This window comes from Mesocricetus auratus, unplaced genomic scaffold, assembly GCF_017639785.1.
Source record: "Mesocricetus auratus isolate SY011 unplaced genomic scaffold, BCM_Maur_2.0 Super-Scaffold_100007, whole genome shotgun sequence".
Lineage (NCBI taxonomy): Eukaryota > Metazoa > Chordata > Mammalia > Rodentia > Cricetidae > Mesocricetus > Mesocricetus auratus.
The window spans coordinates 97,868,849-97,887,926 of NW_024429191.1; the positions used below are offsets into that span (position 1 = coordinate 97,868,849).

The 19,078-nt window shown below is 49.6% G+C and overlaps 1 protein-coding gene across 2 annotated transcripts; it reads right to left on the minus strand.

Annotated features, from left to right (window-relative positions):
- Positions 1-1,460: 1,460 nt before the first annotated feature.
- On the minus strand, positions 1,461-18,874 carry LOC101836439 (secreted and transmembrane protein 1A). 2 transcript variants are annotated; one of them, XM_040750215.1, is made up of 6 exons: positions 18,737-18,874; positions 6,000-6,152; positions 5,067-5,363; positions 3,333-3,371; positions 2,924-3,095; positions 1,461-2,357 (listed from the first exon to the last, which is right to left on the minus strand). In XM_040750215.1, exons 2-6 carry the CDS (start codon positions 6,088-6,090, stop codon positions 2,348-2,350), a joined length of 609 nt encoding a protein of 202 aa, XP_040606149.1. In that variant the 5' UTR covers positions 6,091-6,152; positions 18,737-18,874; the 3' UTR covers positions 1,461-2,347. The 2 variants fall into 2 exon arrangements, with proteins under 2 accessions (XP_040606149.1, XP_012968634.1); XM_013113180.3 differs by lacking the exon at positions 18,737-18,874 and adding an exon at positions 11,566-11,675.
- Positions 18,875-19,078: the final 204 nt, after the last annotated feature.

Consider the following 19,078-nt stretch of genomic DNA (forward strand, 5'->3'; position numbering starts at 1 on the left):
CCCCTTAAGAATTCTATGCCCCAAAGTTCTTTTCTCTTTGACTTTGATGACTGAGAGAACCAGGGCAGGGGAGTACTTTTTGACTGGCACTCATGCAATCCCTAGAAGATAAAACCGGAAAATACAGAGGCTACAGCGAAGGGAGCCCAACTGAAGCCCATGACTCAGTTTTCTTCTAGGGTTCCTGCAGCTGCGGGGGCAGAGAGACTTCATGGACTTTGAAGTTTCCCCTTCTCGGCAGAGGTTCAGAACTGACTTTTGACGGAACTTCATGCATCAGCACAATTTACTAGTTTAGGAAGCACGATGGCAGGCTTCAGAGGCTAAGATACACGGGGCCCTGAGCTGTCTGTCACCCAGTGTAAGAGGGACCTGGGGAGCTGCGGCAAGACCTGTGACCCTTACTCTTCACTGTCAGCTTGATTGCATTAGAATCACTGTGGAATCACACATCTCCAGATGTGTCTGAAAGCGTCTCCAGAAAAGTTTAACCAAGGGGGATGTGGGCGGCACCATCCCATGGGCTGGGGTTGGAGTTGCAGGTTGTACAGCAAAGAGACAGCAAGCTGAGTACCAGCGTTTGGTTTTCCTGCTTCCTGTCTGTGAACACAAGTGCTTCCAGCTGCTCCACGCGTCTGCCACGGTGCCGCCTTCCCCATTACAACAAACTGTATGCTCAAACTGAGCCCAAATCAACCTTTCTTCCCTAAGCCGCTTGTGTCAGGAATTTTGTCCCCACAACAAGAAAAGCGCTAACACGTGGCCCCAAACAAAGACAGCATTGAGGTGCTGTAGATCACCTCACTTCGCTCTGAGAAGCACAGGTCCTTTGGCGTCTGGGCACAGCCTGCAGCCTCAGAGAAACCAATGGGGCTGGCTGGCTCTGGAGGCCACAGGCACCAGGCAGTATTCCTGGCCTCTGCTTTCCTTCAGGCACTGGTGTGTGAGGTTTCCTGTAGATTTTCCTGTTTTTTGTTTTTGTTTTTGTTTTTGACCGACAGTTGTATTTCCCAGCTGACCTGATGATCTCTTCGTTGGATTATTTATTTATTTAAAGACTAGCATCCAGGAGGATGTCCCAGAGTGTGTCCTATGTAGTGGTCGACGGAACAGCTCAGAAGGTGACAGCGTTTGCCTGATGACCTGAGGTCGATCCCTAGAACCTCTGCAAAAACCAGACGTGTGGCGGCATGTCTCTGTAATCCCAGTCTCCTAGGACGAGGAAGGAGGTAGAGGCTGGAGAATTGTCTGGAAGCTCTTGGGCTAGCGAGGCTGGAATTTATACCGCACAGCAGCAGAACCAAGAGAGATTCTGCCTCAAAACATGGTAAAGGCAAGAGCAGACTCCCAAAAGTTATCCTCTGCCCTCTGTATATGCATCCTGGCGTGTCCACACCCACACGCATACACAACAACAACAATGGTAATAAAATAATGAATAATAATAACAAAGTATGGAATTTCTATGAAAAACTCCTTTAAAAAATCTATATGTAAGGAAAAGCAGCATTGTAACCAAGACAAAAGGTCAGAAAAGAACAGGGGGCTTTGGATATGAATCAGGGAGTTGGGGCCAGGGTTCTGCCAAATAGAGCCCCTCCAGGGGAGTCTCAGAGCTGACTGTCTTCCCCAGGAAAGTAATACCTGTGAGCAAGCACCTATACCTTCCATAGACCCCTGTCCTGGGGGCACTCTGCCTTCCAGTGGCAGGAGTGGGGTGATGGTTCAACTCACACGTCTAATCTTCCTATTTTGGCCCTCGGAACTTGACATCTGGGTTTCCCAAGCTTGTTACTATTGTGAGTCAGAAAGCAGATGTGTGCCCAAGCTCTTGGTGCAGCCCTAGGCTTGTACTGGAGATCAGTGGGTATCGGAGAGACGCTGAGCTCAGGGGCTCAGCAGAAGCAAAGGAGCCTAGGCCACTGTAAGAGGCAGAGGGTGGGGATGCTGAGGGTCAAGGGCTTTGCAGATGGAAACTCCCAAATTTTGGAAAGAGCTGAGGAGCAGATCAGATGGCTGAAGACCATAGTCTGGAGGCTGTACTCTTGTTCATGCGACTGAGAAATGCCCACTGTTTTCCAGACTCCAACACCCTCTTCAGCGAGTCACTGCCCCCTCCTCTGCAGAGAACCAAGGGTTACATCACCCTCGGGGAAAGGTCTTCTGCATCCAGAAAACACGAACGGTCTTTTGCTCTGCCAAGCACGTGATGGTGGCTCCATGGTGTTTGGTTTCCAGATGGTCGTAGCAGCCGCCAAGGGCTAAGAACATGACAAGCCCAAGCTGGTGGTCTCTCTCTGGAATCAGCTCTGCAGGCAGCTCCTCCAGCCTCCACTGGTCCACAGACTTAGAACCTCCTTCATTAGACAGGGAGAGGTTGGAAGGAGAGAGGGAGGGTGAATGTCTGAGCTCAGACCTGTGTGCAGATAGGCACAGGCATGCGCAGGCGACCCATTATCTCATACAATGCATGTGTGAACGGTCATGCCACCTACGCTAAGAACACTCACTTCCATCTACACTCCTCATCCCATTGGAACCTGGGTCTAAGCCTACCATGGCGGGCTTATTTCCAGGGCATCATAGGTCTGAAACACACCTGGATCAGAAACCACAGGTTCCCTCCTAAACCCAAGTTCCCAGGAGTCCCCAGAGGATCCCGAAGACTACAGACTCCACGCTGCTCTCCAAGGTGTCCAAGGGTCAGAGTAAAGCCTTGAGAACAGATAATCCTTGCAGACCCAATGCAGGGCCTGTGTTCTTGGCTGTAGAAGACTAAAAGCGTTCTTGCAGTGGGACCTGCTGTCTTGATCCTGTGTGGCCTCCATAATCTCCCTGAGCGCCCCCCACCCTGTTATAGCAGAGCTCAGGAGACACCCCGAAGAGGTATGAGGTAAGGATCTCAGGAAGACCCCACCCATACCTCAAGTCAGGCGCAGAGGCACGTATCCACTGGAACTTGGAAGAACGGTGGCGCCTGTAGCAGATTAGTGCTCCGATTCCCGTGAGTCCCAAGATCAAGATGACAGTGACCAGGACTCCCACGAGGGTGAGGGTATCAGGCCCGACCTCCTGCTGAGAGTGCTTGACTGGATCTGAAGCGGGTCAAAGGTCAGGGGTGATGTTTGCCACACTGTTTCTTTACCGCCTCATCCCTCACTGGTTCACAGTCCTATTTTTCCCAGTGTTTGCCACCTGCTGACCCCACACCCTGGTGGGCAAGTACAGGAAGGGCTAAGGGTGAAGGGGTCCCAGGTGGCCAGCACTTGGCTCCATGGCATCGGAAGCAACGGGAGTGCTGAGAACCCCGGGGACAGGGTTAAAGAACCTACCTGAAGGGGTGGCGTCTGTGCGTTCCTTGTTTGCAGGCTCTGCCGGAGACATACCATCAGGCTGAGTGTTATGTGACTGCAACCCCCCCCAATTCCAACCACAATAGTCCTGTAGGCCTGGCTGGTCCTACGAGGAACCAACATCAGGCTCACCTTCAGGGGCTCAGTGGTTATGACAGATCAGACATGGAAACTAGAGCCTTTACAGATACAGAAAGGATGGAGTGGGCAGTGGGTTTCAGACAGGGGGAATCAATTTCTAGGTGTAGTGAGGATGGGCATCAGGGGGTATGCCTGTCTCTAGTGAGATGTGTGGGTGACACAGAGGGACGTGGGTTAGGACAGGGGTCTTCTGCGGTTACTTCTGCTTTGTAACTGAACCTTGAAAGCAGCTGGGGTAGTGTCCTAGCTGGTTCTTAACTGTCAACTTGACAGAGCCTCAGTGGAGGGACTGCCTAGAGCAGCCTGACCTGTGGGCGTGTCTGTGGAGGACCACCTTGGTTGTTAACCGATGTAGGAGGTTCCAACCCACTGTGGGTGGCACAATTCCCTGGGCCCGTGGTCCTGATCTGTATAAGAAAGCTAGCCGTGGTGGCGCACACCTTTAATTCCAGCACTTAGGAGGTAGAGGCAGAGGCAGGTATGTTCCTGTAAGTGAGTTTCAGACCAGCCAGGGCCACACAGTGAGACCCTGTTTAGAAAGAGAGAGAGAGTGTAAGAAAGAGAGAGAGAGAGAGAGAGGCAGAGACTGAGAGTGGATGGAAGAAAGAAGGGAAGGAGAGAAGGAAGAGGAAGGAGGATGGGAAGGCATGGGTTAGACAGGAAGCAAGGGAAGCAACATCCTCCATGGTCTCTGTCTCAAGCTCTTGCTTGAGTTCCTACTCTGACTTCCCTCAACGATGGACATTGCTCATAAGCTGAAATGAACCCTTTCCTCTCCTAAGCTGCTTTTGGTCATGGAGTTTGTCACAGCCACAGAATTAAACTAGAACAGGTAGCAAGTGAGGCTAGAGAAGTGAGTGAGGAAGGTTCTGGGGAGAGGGTCCATCCAGGTGCCGAGAGTAGGGTTATCAGAGCATGTGCTTGGGGGGGGGTCCTCTGCTCTTCTGTTCTTGTCTTGAGACAAGGTCTGACCCTGAACTCATGATCCTCCTGCCTCACAGCCTCCCAAGTGCTGGAATCATATCACACCTGGCTGCATTTGCTCTCCTTAAAGTGCACAGAGTCTGGGGCAAGCCTCCAAGGTGGAAGATGTGGGGAGGGGGACAGGGACACGGCAGTGTGGATGCCGCTGGAATGGAGTCCCACTGTGTGGTCACCCAAGGCTGAGCACACCCTCAGTTAAGATGGCAATGGCTACGGACCTCTCAATAGTAGGTATGGCACGAGCATCCTACGCCAGACAGTGGCTGGGTTCTTCTGGAAACTCCCAGGATGCAGAGAATCGGGGTGCAGTTTCAACCCCCAGAGCTGATGTGTGAGAGGTTTGTGAGCGGCGGGGGAAAGCGGCATATTGATTGGCATCAGTTGCTTCCGGCACACCTCAGATGGGCTTCTGCCCTGAGCAGTGGAGCCCCTGTCTACATCTCAGACAGGTTAAGCTCCTCTAAAAGACCAAAAATTTTGCTTTCCCCTCTGCCCTCCTTCCTGTCCCCCAAGTCACCATACTTTACCACACTCCACATACTGTCCCCTATCCCCTCTCATCTCCTTACTCCACAGTCCCTACCTCACCTGAAACATTCAGGGTGGTGAATCTGTAATTTCTCTGGAGTCCATGCAGGTGCCAAAAGTACAGCCCTGTGTGGACATCCTGGGTGTCTTTGATCATGAGCCGCGCCTGGCCTCCTTGAACTTGGAGCTCCCACCCATCGAAGCGGAAGTTTCCTTGGGGCACCTCATCGAAGATGATCCTGTTCTTCAGCTGGATGGTGACATCAGAGAAGGTGTTAGAGATGTTACAGGTCATCACGGCGTGGCTGCCTCTTGGCACAGACAATGTGCCCTTGGTGCATAGAGGACTGTCCCAGCCTGTATGGAGAGAGAATGATCACATATAGGCAAGGCAGAGCTGCAGGACAGTTTCCGGCCGCTCTCGTAGGCCATGGGCAGAGAGGCAGGTGTCAAGGCTTCCGGGAGACAGAATTTCACACTGATTGGGTCAAAGATAGGTACACACCACACGGAAGGAATGAAATGGCAGTGATTTCACTATCTATATGGGGATGCTGGATCTGGAGACCAATGTTGGGGAACTCCCTGGGCCCCTCTGATTGTCCTTAGTGTCTGCTGGTCTGAGGGTCCAGATGATGCCTAGGCTGCTGGACAAGGCTGGATGTACCCAGAGGAGGTTAAGCAGGTTCTCAGCTATGTGGTGCCTCCGTTGCCAGACCAGGGTAGCCTCTTTCCCTTGCAGCCTGGGTGTAGTTTTTGGGCAGTCCCACCAGTGTTCTGCCATCTGCTCCAAGTGTCACTGGTCCTCTGTTGCTCGCCATCCTCAGATGTACACGGTTCACATTTCTGTAGCCCAGGGGCACAGCCCTCCTGCCGGTCTGCGGTGCTGAGTCTGGCTGGGTGGCAGCCATCACCTGGCTCTAACCTTGGTCTGTCTTTCCCACCCTGTCTGCACCCTTGGACCCCTCCCTCTAGCAGAAGACTCGGACCTACTTTCATGCTGAGCATTCAGTGAAGCAGCCAGGAGCAGGATGCTCAACACCCTGGGAATGTGGGCACTGGACACCAAGGGGCAGGTCTTCATGGCCAGATGGTGGAATGGGAGGCCTTAGACCCTCGTCATTTCCAGCTGTCTGGGAACACCGCCTAGAAGAAGAAAAAGAAAAACATGTCGGGCAGAGGCCCATTGAGGCTGCTGGAGAGCCTGGTGGGAGCAGTCCTAGCTGGGCCAGCGGTGTACAGCCCAGGGTCCCTGAGCTGTTGACCAGCTCTGCCTGACTACCCGAGCTTCTGCAGGATTCCGAGCCACCAGTATTTGGTGAGGTGTCACAGGCTTCGGTAAACACTTGAAGCCTGGAGTAAGCAGCACCAGGCTGACTGTCGGGCACTTCTGTAAGGCTTTCCACTGAGCTAGCGCCTGCCTGGATTGCATTGTTTATGGGAGTGGAGTCATGGCAGAGAAACATTTTAAGCCACTTGTATTATTTGTTTATTTAGATAGTATCTTGCCAAGTAGCTCAGTGTGACCTTAAATTCGTATCCCCTAGGCTCAACCTCAAAAATACTGAAATTGTGGGAAGGTACCACCACGCATGAGTGATTGCAGATAGAGATATTGACCAGAAAGCGTGAAGGATTTCCATATACTCCTGTTTGACTCAGCTCAGAATTTTTCTTGTTGCTGACTTCTCTCTCTCTCTCTCTCTTTCTCTCTCTCTCCCAGCTGTTCCAGGGTGATAACTTGAAGTCGGGTCTATATTACGGTGTTCCAGGACTGTGGCTGGAGTGTCTTCGAGTTTATGGGAGCCGGTGTTGTGTTTTTAATCTAATTTTTAAAAGCTTTTCCGGAAGCATAATGTTGCGCCCCTGCTATCTTAGTCCTCGGGAGGCAGAGAAATGAAGGTCCGGAGATCAAGGTCAATCCCCATTGCACAGCAAATTCAAGACCAGCCTGGTATTTGTGAAACCCTGTCTCAAAAAACAAAACTAACGGTAACTTTTTCTTTCTTTTTTAAAAATTTAGAGACAGGGTCTTTCTATATAGCTCCGTCTGATCTTGAACTTGAGGTCCTCCTGCCTCAGCCTCCTGAATGTTGGGGTTAGGGGTATGTGCCACCACTCCAGGCCATTTTCTATTTCTTCCATTGTTGCAAGAAGAGTAGTTCGCTTAAGTCACTACATTTCTCCCACGCTCCTTTAAAAACAACCAGGGACAGAGAAGTACGGGGTAGGCTGATCACAGTGGCTCATACCTGTTCTTCCCACACAGGGAGGGGCAGGCAGGAAGATTTCTATGGGCTTGAGGCCAGACCGAGCTTGAGACTCTGCCTCACCCTACCACACTTCTCTCCACCCCCGCCCCAAAGAAAGAAATAAGGAAAGTATATGATAGAGACCGCCAGATAGACACAAGCTGAGAGCAGCCAGAAGTCTGTAAAACCGTCCTCTCATAAATGTCCTGTGTATGTATATGAACACATGCACAAATGAGATTGTTTTTCATGTGAAGCTTGGTTAGGACACCTCCCTCTCTCTCCTCTGCCTCTCCCTGCCGTACCATAAGTGTCTTGTGTCCACTGAACGACTGTGACCGACCTTATTTGGAATTAAGCCGCTACAGTGTAGACGCTCAGCATGAGGCTATACTGGATCTGGCGAGCTGTGCCCAGTAGGGCTGGTATCTGAGAAGAAGGAATTTGGCACATAGGCACAGAGATGACGGCCATCTGACACTGAGGGCAGAGATGAGACCGGTGCAGTAACAAGCCCTCAGCCGCAATACCTAGTCTCCTGGAGCCTCAGGACAAAAATAGACCCTCCCCGAGCCTGTGCATTGCGGTACACGGTTATGGCCTCCATTTCTGGCACCCAGGACTGAGAGAAAAATTAATTCCTGCAGCTGTGAACTGTGCTATTTGTGGTCACCTGAAGACCAGAACCTTGCACTGGGGTTGGGGATTTAACTTAGTGATAGAGTACGTGCTTGTCTTAGCAGGTGTCTTGCCTTAGCATCTCCTCGATGCCTGCACCCCCCCCCCCTCTAACGGTGAAGAATCCAGGCTTTACCCAACTGGTGTCATCACACACAGATCCCAGACACATGAGGAGGGTTTTAGAATATCCTGCTCCAGATGCCCTCCTTACCGGAATCTGTCCATTCTGCTGACCACTGCTCCCTGTCACTCACAGACCCATCTGTGGACTCACAGCGCCGGGAGCCAGAGCTCATACCCCATGGCCTCTTCTTGCCCCCGGAGGGTTTCTGTTTTCACACTGCCCTTGCTAAGCAGTTGTCAGTTTCTCATGCAGTCGTCTGACTTCTGATTGGTTTATGAGACACTTGTGTTTAGAGGAACACATTGTCTGCCTTACGCAAGGCTAATTCCTTTCTTGTTCACTCCTCTCTCTCCTCTCTTTAAGATGTCTAACGGAGGCTGAAGAGATAACTTAGCTGGTAAAGTGCTAAGCATGAGGACCTGGGTTTGACTCTTAGAACGTACATTAAAAAGTCAGGTATTGAGTCAGGAGTGGTGGCACACACCTTTAATTTCAACACTCAGGAGGCAGAGGCAGGCAGTAGACCTCTGTGAGTTTGAGGCCAGCCTGGTCTACAAAGCCAGTTCCAGGACAGAGAAACCCTGTCTCGAAAACCAACCCAACCCAAAACAACAACAACAACAAAAATCAGGTATGAGGGCTAGACTGATGACTCAACAGGTAAGTTACTCTTCCAGAAGACCACGAATTGATTCCCAGCACCCACATGCTGACCTACAATAGTCTGCAACTCTAGTCCCAGGAGATCCGATGGCCTCTTCTAGCCTCCAAGGGCACTACCAGGCACTCAAGATTATATCTCCAGATATAAATGCAGGCAAAACACCCATGCACATAAGATTAAAACCTTTTAATTAACAAAATAAAAAGTCAGACATGGTAGCATACACCTTGCCACTGGGGAAGTGGAGACAGGAAGATCTTTGGGGCTTGCTGGGCAGTCAACCTAACCTACTTGGTAAGCTCCATGCCAGTGAGAGACCATATCTCAAAAAAGCAAAGTGGGTAGTGCTGGAGGAACAACCCCTTCCACAAGTGTGTACAAATGCACCCACCCACACATGTGTATACACACATACCAACACACACACACACACACACACACACACACACACACACACATTTGCCAAGTTCTCAAATCTTCCCGGAAGCCATATTGAAAACTGTGACTGTGAGAGTCCATTATAGGCAGCATGTCATGAGACACTGGCTTAAGCGGGACTGGCTGTCCACTGCACCAAGAGCCCTGATGCTCAAGTACCTGTGGCCCTAACTTGCGCAGCCTCCATTACCTTGCAGGTTTCAGCAAGCAGCTTTTGACACCTGACTTAACACCTGGCTAAACTATCTCCCTTCCTTGGTTTTTAATCTTCCTGTAGATCTGTTTCCTAGGCAGAACCGTGACTTAACTCCGCACCTTATTTCCTTACAACCAGGAGTTTGCCAGAACCTAGTTTGCACCCTCCAGATGCCGCCTATGCCCTTTAGTGCTTCCCATCCCTGCCCATCATCAGGGTTCACACAACCAGTTTCCCAACATTCTGGGTTGCTGGGAACCTGAATGGGTGGAACCTTCTAGAGAGGTGTGGCAACGCTCGTGAGGGGGCTTTCCACCGCTGGCGAGATCTACCTAGTACTTTCCCCGAGGCAGTGATGTGGAACTCTTTCTCCAACGCTTTCTCCAAAGTTTCTGCCAGAACTCAACCTCCTAAGCGACCTTGCTGAACATGCTGCGGGTTTGCTGAGTCTCCAGGCCTCCCTTCTGCTCTCAGAACTGCAGCTGATGAAGAGTGGGCCCCCTCTGGGGTGCTGTCCCACCCACCCCCAAACTGGGTTGTGTATGGGGCCTCATCTTATATTAACCTCCGTCTGTCTTGCCTCTCTAACCAGAGGAAGCTAGGCAGGCCACTTTCTGGATCTTCTGTTTCTCACCCGGCTCCTCTTCAGCAGGGCTGTAGTTGGTAGTGGGGCAGGGAACAGCACTGGATCCCCTTGGTTGTAGGTGTTTTGCTGGATCATGATGTGTAGAGCACATCACCCAGGCTCAACACCACTGTGTTCATGTAAAGCAACCTTCCGGGATGGCCAAGGCCACTGTCTGGTCATAGAGGTCTGTCCTGTGGTGGCCTGGGCTACAGCAGATCCCTTCTGGAGGCCGCTGAAGAATTCCTGGCCTCAGAGACAGCACCTTTGTTCTTGACCATTAGTAGAGTTTTGTCTCCTGAGACACAGACCCTTCGCTGCTTGAAGATGCCCTTCAGAGATAGGGGTGCACCCCAGATCCACCACCCATTTCCAGGCCTAGCAGGCAAGAGGTTAGACCACGGCCTCTTTTGCCTGGAAGAACGTAAGGACACAATCCCAAGGGGCCAGCCATTGACTGAAGACTCCAACCCCACAGATCCTGTTCCAATCCCCTGGGAGAAGTGGAGACCCAGCAGGGTCAGTGTCACAGACCCAGAGTCGAGCCTCTGCCTCCACGACATGAGGCCGGAAGTTGGTAGTCAGCTGGCCCTTCTGCAGTACAGCGCCCAGCTCAGTGAGAAGCACAGAGGCCTCTGGCTTGTTTACTGCCTGAAGGATGGCAGCCAGCGCTTTTTCCGTGTTAGCGGCTGACCTGTTGTGTGTGTCCACTCAGTGCTAAGCCCCCACGAAGTCTATGTTCACTGGTGTGTGGCTAGGGAGGGTAGTTCACCCAGAAGATCTCCACCCTCCCTGGAAGCTGATGGCCCACTCCCTGCAAGGACCCCAGTCCTTTCTCGAGGCCTCACTGTCCCAAAGACACAGAGTAGTTGCCCTGAGGGAATCAGGCTCAGCCTTGGCTTCTTGCCTGGAACCCCTGTACCCGAGACAGACAAGGTGGATTCCAAACCATAAATATTAACTTGGAGGTGGGAGGTAGTTTGAGAGAGTGATGTCCTCAAAGGAAATAATGAAAGGGAAGGAGGAGCCACTGAGCACCCCGGTGAATGATCTGAATGCGTATGTGTGGGCGTGGGTGGGTGGGTGGGTGAGTGTTTGGGGTGCGAGTGTGAGCACGGGCAAAGGCTCAGGATCCTACATAAAGGTGTGCACGCACACCTGAGACTGTGTTGGGAATCTGTGCTACTGGTTGAGCTCACTTTTTCTTATTCACAGCACAGTGTCTGTCCTTCCATCCTCCCATCCTCCCAACCCTCTCCCATGTATGTTTAAAGGGCAGAGAGGAGAGCTCCATCCTACTTATGTCACTCAGCCAATGCTGAAGAATTACAAACTCCTCTACTGCCCCAGAGCCAAGCCCAAGGCAGCTGCAGACACATGGGTCCTGCCGAGTGCTGAACACAGTCCTGACCCTGTCTGCTGTGATTCCTGAATCCCAACTGCCTGACTGGTGGCCCATCTCTGCCTTGGCTCATCCCTTTGTTGAGGAAGCCTTTCCCAGCACCCAGAACCCTCAACCCTCAGAGCACCCAGACAGACACCCTCAAATCCCTGGTCCCTGCACACCCCAGTACCTCACCTGCTCCTTCTGCAGCAAGCTCTCTGGTGTTACCTCCACAGATTCTACTGGATGTCTGAATTTGGTCGACTCAGTGGGAAACTGAAAGCCTAGGGGGAGGGGCTGGAGGAGGCAGTCTGTCTAGTTCCTTGCCAAGGAGTGTGCCGGAAGCTGCTCAGTTTTCAGGAACTACTCTGAGTTAACATTGCCATGGGGTTCTTAGAGACGCTGTCATTAGTATGTTTTAATTAGAAGACCTGCATTAGCGGCAGGAACACTGGAGGAGGGTCCAGGTTTTTTTCTAGGAAAGTCCTGACTGGAGCTGGTGTTTGCATCAGGGTTCAGGGGCTGCTCTTTGGGGGGAGCTGTGTGGGTTTGCTTCCCTGCAGGGGTCAAGGCTGGAGGTGCCTTAGGTTTGATCTGTCTGGACAGCCTGTGTGTGTGTGTGTGTGTGTGTGTGTGTGTGTGTGTGTGTGTGTGTGAAACAAAACGCAGGGTAAGATGGAGTGGGCAGCTGGAGAGTTCCAGAGCTGGCATCTTTTGTCAACCACACGGTGAAGCACCAGGACAGAGGGAGCCTGCCCTGCTGATCCACACTAGGGTCCTACACCTCGTAGACGAACTGAAGAAGGTTCCCTGGGCCCCACCTGGGAAAGGTCCCAGATTCAAAGAAATTGCAGGCATTTGACACCGGTCCCCCCAAAGACGCCTGCGGTGAAGACTACATCTGAAAAGCCTCACAGTAAGACACAGACTGCTGTCCACTGCAGCTACTGGAGGGAAGGGACCCAATCTTGAGCCAGCTCCAGCCTCCTAGTGGCTTAGTAGTGCTTCGAGGACAGCCTAGTGTCTGCACTGTGACCTTTCTCATGGACAGTGGAAGGAGGAACCTGTGGCCATTGATGTAATATGGGGACCCTGGGAGATAACACTTGCGGGGCTGGAGATAGATCCGGTAGCCCTGGAGGGGGTTTGTTTACATCCTGAGTGGTTTGTGAGATGTGGCGAGACCCGCATTTAGAAAAAAAAATCTACGCCCACATGAGTACTAGGGCAAGACCAGAGGCCCCACAGTGATTCTGTGGGACATATGTGGCCTTGTGGAGACCCAGAGGGAGAATCCGGAGATGCGGTCTCTATGGGTGAAGATCCCTGGAGAGGCTTTGCAGCAGGCCAGTAGTCCCTTTCCCACACTGGACCTTAACTTGTCATACTGCACGGCGACGCACAGAGATCTCTGGACACTATGAAGAGGCCTCACAGTCTCCAGACACATGGTGGCCAAGTCCTAAAGAAGATGACTGGTGGGCCTCAGCTACATGGAGGAGAAAAGGAAGCAGATTCCGACTCTGGTAGCCTGCTGCGGGCGGGGGTGGGGGTGGGGGGAGGGGGCGGAGATGGCAGAAGGGACCAGACTGACCAGGGTATGGGGCCCAGCTGTTTCACAGACAGAACTTCTAGATCCTCACAGGCATTCAGGAAGTGAGAAGGAACACACTGGGCCTGGAAGAATGGCCAGCAGCCCAGAGTATAGAGCTGACCACAGTGAACAATGTCCTCTGTGCGGTCTCAAAGCAGCGAGTTACTCCAAGTTGACAGATAAAACCAAAGAGCCTGTAGCCTCAAGAAAGACAGTTCCATGTAAGTGTGGAACCCAGATGCTTACATGGGTCCCTGAGGCCAGGCAGCAGCCCCACAGGCTCCTCAGACACCCCCAGTGCCATCGCGTGTTGAAGAAATCCAAATGCCTATGGCGTCATGGGCTCTATACCCTTGCCCCTGCCCCTGAGACTATAGACCAGGTTACCGCTGCCCATTTCTTCCCTCTTCTGGCTGCATCTCCCCAGCAGGGCCACCAAAGTCTTCATGTGTCAGAAGGGGCCTCTGGCTAATGAGTTGCTAAGGGGCAGCTGAGAGTACTCAGTGTCTCACCCACAGAGATGCCCTTCTCGGTCAAGTAAAAGTTTATTTCCTCCATGAAAGTGCAACCAGTTTGTGTATTTCGAAAGTAGTAAGGAAAAGGAGCATGAAGAAATGAGCAGTCCAGAATAACCCCAACTGTGCAGCGACAGTCCCCAAGCTTCCTTTTATTTCCCCTTCTCCATTTCTTTTCTTTTCCATTTCTCTCATTAGGGATCCCTGGTTGGCCTGGGCTTCATTAAGTAAGCCAGGCTGACCTCAGACTCACAAAGATCAGTCTACCTCTGCCTCCTGAATGCTGGGATTAAAAGGTGTTCACCACCACGCCTGGCTCCCACTCTGGTGTCAACATCCACCGGTGACAAGTGTTTAACTTTCTGGAGATTTTGTGTGCACAGGGTTCAGCATCTTAGCCGCTGATGTGGACTGAAGTGGGCCCTCTGTGATGGAGACAAGTGTGTTGCAGTCTGAGTTCCCGCCAGCATCCTCTAGAATCAAACGCACCAGGATTCTTTGGCTATTTTGTTTTGAGACAGGGTCTTATGTAGCCCAGGGTAGTTTGAGACTCACTACATATTAAGGATGACTTTGAGCTTCTATTTCTCCTGCCTATGTAACACTGCACCCAGAAATGCTGGGTGTTATTATTTATTTATTTGGAGACCAGGTCTTAACTAAGTAGCCCTAGCTAGCCTATAACTTATTATGTAGGCCAGGCTGGCTTTGCACTCACAGAAATCTGCCTGCCTCTGTCTCCCAGATTCTGGGAATGCTGGGATTATCATACCACAGAATAGACTTTCAGGACTAGTCAATACAACACAAAATTAGAATTTATTAAACAAGAATTTGGGGCCCAGGGCAATGACTCAGTCAGTAAGCATTTTCAATGCAAGAGAATCTCCAGCGCTTGCATAAAGAACAGGCAAAGTGGTACAGATTTGTAATGCCAGCTCTGGGTAAGGAGAGACACAAGGATCCCTGGGGATCCTAGCCAGCTTAACCCATGAGTGCAAGGTTCAATGAGGGACCCAGTTTCAAAATAATAAAGTGGAGGGGTTGGAGTGGTGACTTAGTGGGTAAGAACACTTGCTGCGCGTAAGCGTGAGGACCTGAGTTTGATCCCTCAGCAGCCTGTAAAAAACATCAGAGATGAAGCTGGGGCATTGGTGGTGCATGCCTTTAATCCCAGCACTCAGGAGGCAGAGGCAGGCGGATCTCTGTGAGTTTGAGGCCAGCCTGGTCTACAGAGCCAGTTCCAGGACAGCCTCCAAAATAATACAGAGAAACCCTGTCTCAACAAACAAACAAACAAAAAAGCCAGAGATGGCTGTGCACACCTGTAATCTCAGTGCTCCTTGGAGACAAGGAGACCAGTGGAGCTTGCTGGCTAGCCAGGCAGCCTCACCAAAAAAGCCAGCAAGCTTGTTCTGAGAGAGAACAAGGCAGAGAGGGATAGGGTTGGAGGATGCCCAGTGTTGACCTTTAACCGCCACAAGGACACTTGTATGTGTATACGCGTGCGCACGCGTATACACATACAAGTGTCCTTGTGGCGGTTCGCGCGCACACACACACACACACACATACACACACACACACACGAGAGAGAGGGAGAGAGAGACAGACAGACAGACAGACAAAGTGGAAGAAGGAGACAGGGGATTTTTCTCCTAGTTTTTTTATTTTATTTTATTTTATTTTGTTGTGGGGGCATATGTGCCACGGCATGTGTGTGGAAGTCAGAGGACAACTTGAAGGAGTCTCTTCCTCTCCATACCATGAAGGCTCTGGAGATAGAACTCAGGCTGTCAGGCTTGGAGGTAAGTAGTACATACATTTACCCACCTGAGGCATCTTGAGAGGGTCCTGAGGGCAACGTGTGTCCTGGGGCAGCATTAACTTCTCAGCAGAAGCTAAGGATAAGCACATGTATGGTTTCTGCAGTCATGATGGTCAAAGGTTTTAGAGATGGAAATGCCACTGTTTCAGTTTGCTTATGTTGATCTATGGAATTTATTGAATGAGATCATAAGGTGGTTTCCTCCGTGCACAGGGCAGTTACAGGTGGCTAAGATAAGAACAGATCAAAACGGAGCCGGGCCGTGGTGGGGATTGTTCTTAATTCCAGCACTCAGGCGGCAACAGCCTGGTCTACAGAGCGAGTTCCAGGACAGCCAGGACTACACAGAGAAACCCCCGTCTCGAAAAGCCAAGTCATATAATAATAAAAATAATAATACCAGATCAAAAAAGTCAGATAAACCCTTGGTTTATTAGGTTACGAGAAAGTCAATGTATGTTTTGACTGTGAACGAGGCTGATTATCTTGTTTTTGTGATTCTTAGGAAATTACAGGCCTATAGATCAGAAAGGAATAAGGCTAAATCCAAAGGTATATTTGTTAGGATATAAACACTGGTCATTAATATTTTAACATCCTTATTTGAACTATGTCTATAAAAAAGAATTCTAGCTGGGAATGGTAGCTTATTCCTGTAACTAGCATTTTGGCAGCCGGAGCAGGAAGAGTACTACCAATTTTAGGTCAGCCTGGATTACAGAGTGGAACCCTGTCTCTAATGGCAATTGACTCTGTAGGCGTTCCTCACAGGTAATTTTTTTTTATGATGAAATCTTAACTCTCAGTTGGTGAGAGGGTTCAATTAGACTCTGGATAAGGTGCTCATTTTTCTTCCCGTATCCCTGAACTTTCCCTGTCTCTCCATCCAGCTCACTTTGCTGCTGTTGGTTTGTAAATGTAGGTTGCCAAACGATTACAAAGGATTAAATAAGTCACAGCATCCAAAGAGGACTTGCTGGAGGAAGAAGCCAACACAGACGCATAACACTGCAAGTAGTTAGTTATTAATTGCCCTTACACACACACTGACCACACTGACAGTCAGGCAGTGGTGGCGCACGCCTTTAATCCCAGCACTCGGGAGGTAAAGGCCAGCCTGGTCTACAAAGCTACACAGAGAAACCTTGTCTTGAAAAACAACAACAACAACAACAAACGAAACAAAATGAAACAAAACAAAACACCCCCCTAAAACAAAACAAAACAAAACAAAAAAGAAGATAAGGAAGCCACTAGGCAGTCCAAAACCTAGCCAAAGAGTAGGATCAAGCCAGAGAGGCTCAGGGTGGTATCTCCAGTGTGCTGCAGGGAGAGATAGGGACAGTCAGTGCCTGTACCAGCTGAATTATCTCATCAGCCTTAAAAGGCATTTTAAATACAGATTTGAAACGTGAAGGTTCAGAGAAGGAAAGAGGCACTTGGGGAGACGCTAAGACATATTCTAGAGGGTGGGCACCAGCCACAAATAGCCAGGAACAGAATCTGGGTGGATTGCGAAGTGATTCTCTTCAGAGGGTTACTAACAAGATAACAGTGTGGCTCTTGAGAGACATGTGATAGGATTACTATCAGCAGAGCTAAAGTCCAGATCATAGGAATGAAGGGAGATTACGTCCAGCATGGTCTGTACACAAAGTTAATGATCATACAGAAAAGGAATGGCTTCTGGCCTGAGCTCATGTACGTTCAGACCTTCAGTCTGGTTCTGTACTATTTTATTTATTGTTGTTTTTTTCCCTGCTAATTGAACATAAAATATCTACAAACAAAAAGAATATCAACCATATGTTGTTAATTGTGCTGAAGCTTCCTGTGTTTGATTACTAGGGTTTTAAAGGTAAATTGGGGTTTTAGAGGTAAATGGCTCATGCTTTGTTTTAAACACAAAATGAAAACAATTACATTAGCAATCTTATATAAATCACTGTGTAACTTTTTGCTTGTTTGTTTTATTGTGTTGAGACATTCTCTCTATGTAGACTAGGCTGGCCTTGAAGTTAGAGAGATCTGGCTGACTCTGTCTCCCAAAGGCTTGCACCATTGTGCCAGCCTTACTGTCTAGTTTTGTTGGCCATTGCTGAGATAAAATACAAAATCAACTTACAGGAGAAAAGGTTTATTTGAATCACAGTGCCAGGTCACAATCTCTCATACTTTGGGAAATTCAAGGCAGCAGAAACTTGAAGCAATTAGTCACACATCATATTGATATCCAGGAGCCAAGAGCAATGAATTAATGTATGTGTGCTAGTGCTGAGCTCAGTTTCTCTATTCTTATCTAGTCCTGGGGCTCATGCCTAGGGAATGGTAGCTGCCCATAGTGAGTATGTCCTCTTAGGTCAACTAACACAATTAAGATAATTATTAATCCTCACTGATCCTTCTTCCAGGTGATTCTAGATCTTTTCAAATTGACAATGAAAACTAACCGTAACAGTTACCTTAAGTTTACAAAAAAAAAACTAATCAGCTTGACTTCTATCTAGGGGGACACCAAAACAGTATAGATTTAATATTTTTCTTAGTTACACAAACTAAAACAGGTTCCTCTATACTCTTTTTCTAAGTTCCTTATTTCCCTTTCCTGCTTGTTACCACAAGAGTCAACCTTCCCCCGATGTAGCAAAAACCCAAATAGTTCGACAGAACCCACCATGTTTGCTCAAAAGTGCTTCCCAAGATGGCCTGTCACGCAAGTGGCAGTCACCCCAGCGGGTTAGCAGAACCCTAATGGGCCAGAAGAACTCCAAAAGATAGGGATCCTACACTTCCTGCCAGGCAAATTGCAGAAATTACAATTAATTCAGAAGGAGCCCAAACAGCTCCAGAGAGTCTCCCAACCAACTAGGAAAAGGAATAAAGTTGTGTGCCACAACACACTATGCGTTTCTCACAAAATTAAAGTGTTAAGTTGAAGGTGTAGGTCAGTGGCAGTGCACTTGTCTGGTTAGCAGGAACACACGCCCACAGTTTGCCCTGAAGCTGATTTTCAAAGAAAAAGACAGAGCAAGTCTCTGCCGTGCAGATCCTTCAAAGAGCATGTTAGGACACAGAGGATTTGCCAAAGCATAGGACACTTCCACCCACTGTCAAATCGGAAATACCAAGAATTTTCTTCTTTCAAAACCTGGGGGATCAGCAGGTAAAGGTGCTTGCCACCAAGCCTGACAACCTGAGTCTGATCAGGGAACCCACTCCTGCAGTTGTGTACACACACACACACACACACACACACACACACACACACACACACGTTTTAAATAATGTAAACAAACAAGCCTAAGACAATTTTGGGAGGACACAGGGCCTCACTATGTAGTAATGCCAGAGGTTTCTGCAAGAGTTACAAATTGTCTTTATCATGGGGATGCAAAGGTAAATGAGATTTGGAGGGAAACACAGACTCACAGAATACCGGACAAGGTGGAAGCCGTTGTGTCCCGCCGCTGTGCCCTGTCGCTTTGCCCCCGGGAGGTGTGAAAACCGCACGAGCTTGCTTCTGCTCTGCTCTCCCAAGAGAATGAGCAGGCTTCTCTCCACCCATCAGTCCACATGTAGCATCTCAGACCACGCCCTAAGAACCAGTACCCCAAAAGCTACTGGCTGAATGAATTCCTACAATAATTCTCCTTTTTGTCTAAATAAGAGGGCTCTAAACCTAATACAAAACTATATACAATAAGGTAATTAGCAAATAATAGAGATTATTTTAATAGTTGTCCTATCCTGATGAGTCTAAGTCTTAGCTAA

Bases quoted from the DNA above. Each gene is read 5' to 3' on its own strand.
- LOC101836439 (XM_040750215.1), bottom strand. From the start codon at position 6,090: ATGAAGACCTGCCCCTTGGTGTCCAGTGCCCACATTCCCAGGGTGTTG. The intron at 5,364-5,999 runs GTAGGTCCGAGT...CTCTCCATACAG, and splicing joins ACTGAATGCTCAGCATGAAA to GCTGGGACAGTCCTCTATGC. The intron at 3,372-5,066 runs GTGAGGTAGGGA...TGTCTCCGGCAG, and splicing joins CACCACCCTGAATGTTTCAG to AGCCTGCAAACAAGGAACGC.